We start from the raw sequence: 2,913 nt of genomic DNA on the forward strand, positions 1-2,913 counted from the left end.
TTGTTGAGAGTTTGGTTGTCATGGTAACAATGTTGTAAAGTTCTTGGTATTTGTGATGCGTCAGTGGGCGAGTTTTTATATTAGGTTGAGAGGAGAGAGACTGTTGGCACAACTTATATTAGAGATTATTAAAGAGAATGTTACAACTCTTATATACATTATTTGTACACCAAAAAAGATTTTATATAAATGTTTAGTTTTTCTGGCAACAAATACTGGCACACTGAGTTAATCTATCCTTGTGTTATTATCGCCGCTCACTCTAATAAATGTATTTTAACCTTAATGAACACTTTATAAATGTTAGGCTGCACTCTCAAGTAACTGTTGACCTTTGTCCCTTAGTAATGACCAACCATGGCGACGCCTCCACCACCACCACCACCCATTACCGGGGAGCAGAGAGACGGGTTAAAACTCATCACTTCACTAAACAAACTGGGCCGCCCAGTCTTGCTGGATATGTACACCCGAGCAGCACGTCAGGAGGGGAAGGCCGAAGACATGAAGCTTCCCGAGTTCCTGAAGAGTAAAGGCTTCACCAAGACACAGTTAAAGAAATAATTTAATAAGGATCAGCTTAAGATACTTGACGCCGACCCTTCTGGCAAGAAATATGACATCTCGCTACTGTACCTGTGCATCACCTTGTTGCCTGGCCCTGCTCCTGGTGGCCAGCTGGACCCCCTTCAGGAAAAACTCAAAGCTGTAAAAGATTTTCGCAACGAAGTGCTTCACGGGGAGTTAGCCGTCAGTCCTGAGGATTATAAGAACAAGACGGAGGAGCTGAAAAAACTTTTGAAAGACGTATATAGTGAAGGAAAAGATGTGTTTAACATTGATCAAGATGAAGTAGATAACCGGGTTAAAACCATAGATGAAGACATCAACTACATCAGAGACAACCTCCTGGACCCCGAGGATATAACCAGCTACAATATTGACATCATAGAGCAGTCTGGTAAACAAGAGTTGGTGGAGCTGTTTGGTAGACGGACAAATGTTAATCCTGTGTCGTTTATTGCCGGTACAGACTTTTTCCTTAATATTGGCACTGTGTTCACAGGCATCCAAGTTAAGGAGGAGCGAGGTACAGCTGCCCAAGATATACCATATGAAGACATTCTAAAACTTGCCATTGACAAAGGCAAAAGAATCATACTTATTGAAGGTGTCGCCGGTGTTGGTAAGACGACTATCTTGATAAAATTATTAAGTGATTGGAAGGCCGACAAGAGCACCATACAAGGTCTTACTAACTTCCTGCTGCTCTTCCATATTGAAGGGAGGAATCAACACATCTGGTCTTTTTCACAGCTCGTCCAGTCACAGATGCCAGACACCGCTAAGAAGTGTCGAGGAGATGACATGATCAAATGTGTCCAGCATTTTAAGGTCCTCGTGCTGGTGGATGGCCTCGACGAGTTGAATACAGCATCAAAAGCACTGGTCCAGGATGTCTTATGTAATTATAACTTTACTGTAGTCTGTACTACAAGGCCAGAGAGGGTGGACGACTTCTACAAAACTCTTCCACCTCACCTGGGAGCTGTCCATTTACAACTTGTTGGTATTCCTGCTAAAAGTCGTGGAACTTTAGCAGAGAAATACCACAGAGAGCTGATACAAGCTGGCAAGAGTACACAGAGTACACAAGAACTGGTAGAGTACCTGGAGAGTTTGCCACGTCATCTCCGAGAGTACCTAAGATTGCCCATGAACCTGGTACTCTTTACTCTCATATGGGCCGAAGATCCAAGTACAGTAAAGAATATGACAACGGCCACACAACTGTACAGTAAAGTGAAGGATATGACGACAGAAAAATTAGTGAAACGACTGATAGATAAACCGGACACAGTTATATCTGCTAGTAGTGTGAAGAGAAAGGTTGAAAAGATCTTTAAAGTGATGTGTCGAGAATCCCTTGTAAGCCTAAAACATAACTCATTAAATGTGTCAGAAGAGATGACAGACAACCTTGAACAAACATGTCGAGGTGTTAACATTCTGCTCGAGGAAGTTATCGGCGCCTTCCTCATCACGAGCAACACTTACGCTCTCTGTGCAGGAGTTAAGCCATGCCTTAGTTTCCCCCACAAGGGAGTTCAGGATTTCTACAGCGCCTTGCATATAAGGGACTCGCTTCAGGGAGACAGGCCAAATATGTCTCAAGGTCCCCGCACCATCAGGGAGGTCCTGCAGGAGCTACACAAGGATGACCCGTCGTCTCTGACTCTGACCAAATACCAGAACGTTCTGGTTCATCTAACTGGCATTTTATATGTTGACGGCGGAGGAGAGGTAAAGGAAGACAAGGCAGAAGAACTGGTCCGCCTTCTCCACTCTTCTGGTATGACACGCGAGAGTCAGTGGGAAGACCTGATAAATGACGTGAAGTGTGACGCTACCTTGTGTAAATACGTCGCTAAACATATTCCACATTTGGTGACAGGTGACATAGAGGTCAGTGTGTCAGTCTACACCACTTTACTCCCTCTTGGTCGACCAGACCAGATAACCGTAGATATTAATGGAGACCCAAACAACATTCCCCACATGGTCGACCTGATGAAGGTGGTGGCTGCGTGTAACAACTGTGCAGTACACATAACTATGAACCATCACTGGAAGCACCCAGAAACCTGCAGCCCCTCTCTTGACTCAGCTCTCCAAGACGTCTTTAAAAGGTAAACTTGACATCATTATTCTTACAATAGTATACTAAAGGGTCCCACCTACAGTAGATATTATTCCATAAATTAAAAATATTACCTAAATAATAACAGGAAACAATTATCGGCATATATTATTCAGTTCATTATTTCAGTATTAATCATACAGCTGTTTGACAATAAGCTGCTGAGGTAGTTAGATATGTTGACTTAGTTAACCTTTGACATGTTACCTTCT

General features: G+C 43.1%; 1 protein-coding gene across 1 annotated transcript; it reads left to right on the plus strand.

Moving 5' to 3' along the window:
• The first annotated feature begins 564 nt into the window (after positions 1 to 564).
• On the plus strand, positions 565 to 2,870 carry LOC121874398. Its single transcript, XM_042378526.1, has one exon. The coding sequence runs from the start codon at positions 1,333 to 1,335 to the stop codon at positions 2,692 to 2,694; it is 1,362 nt and encodes a 453-aa protein (XP_042234460.1). The 5' UTR covers positions 565 to 1,332; the 3' UTR covers positions 2,695 to 2,870.
• Positions 2,871 to 2,913: the final 43 nt, after the last annotated feature.

This window comes from Homarus americanus, unplaced genomic scaffold (assembly GCF_018991925.1).
Source record: "Homarus americanus isolate GMGI-L3 unplaced genomic scaffold, GMGI_Hamer_2.0 scaffold31526, whole genome shotgun sequence".
NCBI classification, from domain to species: domain Eukaryota; kingdom Metazoa; phylum Arthropoda; class Malacostraca; order Decapoda; family Nephropidae; genus Homarus; species Homarus americanus.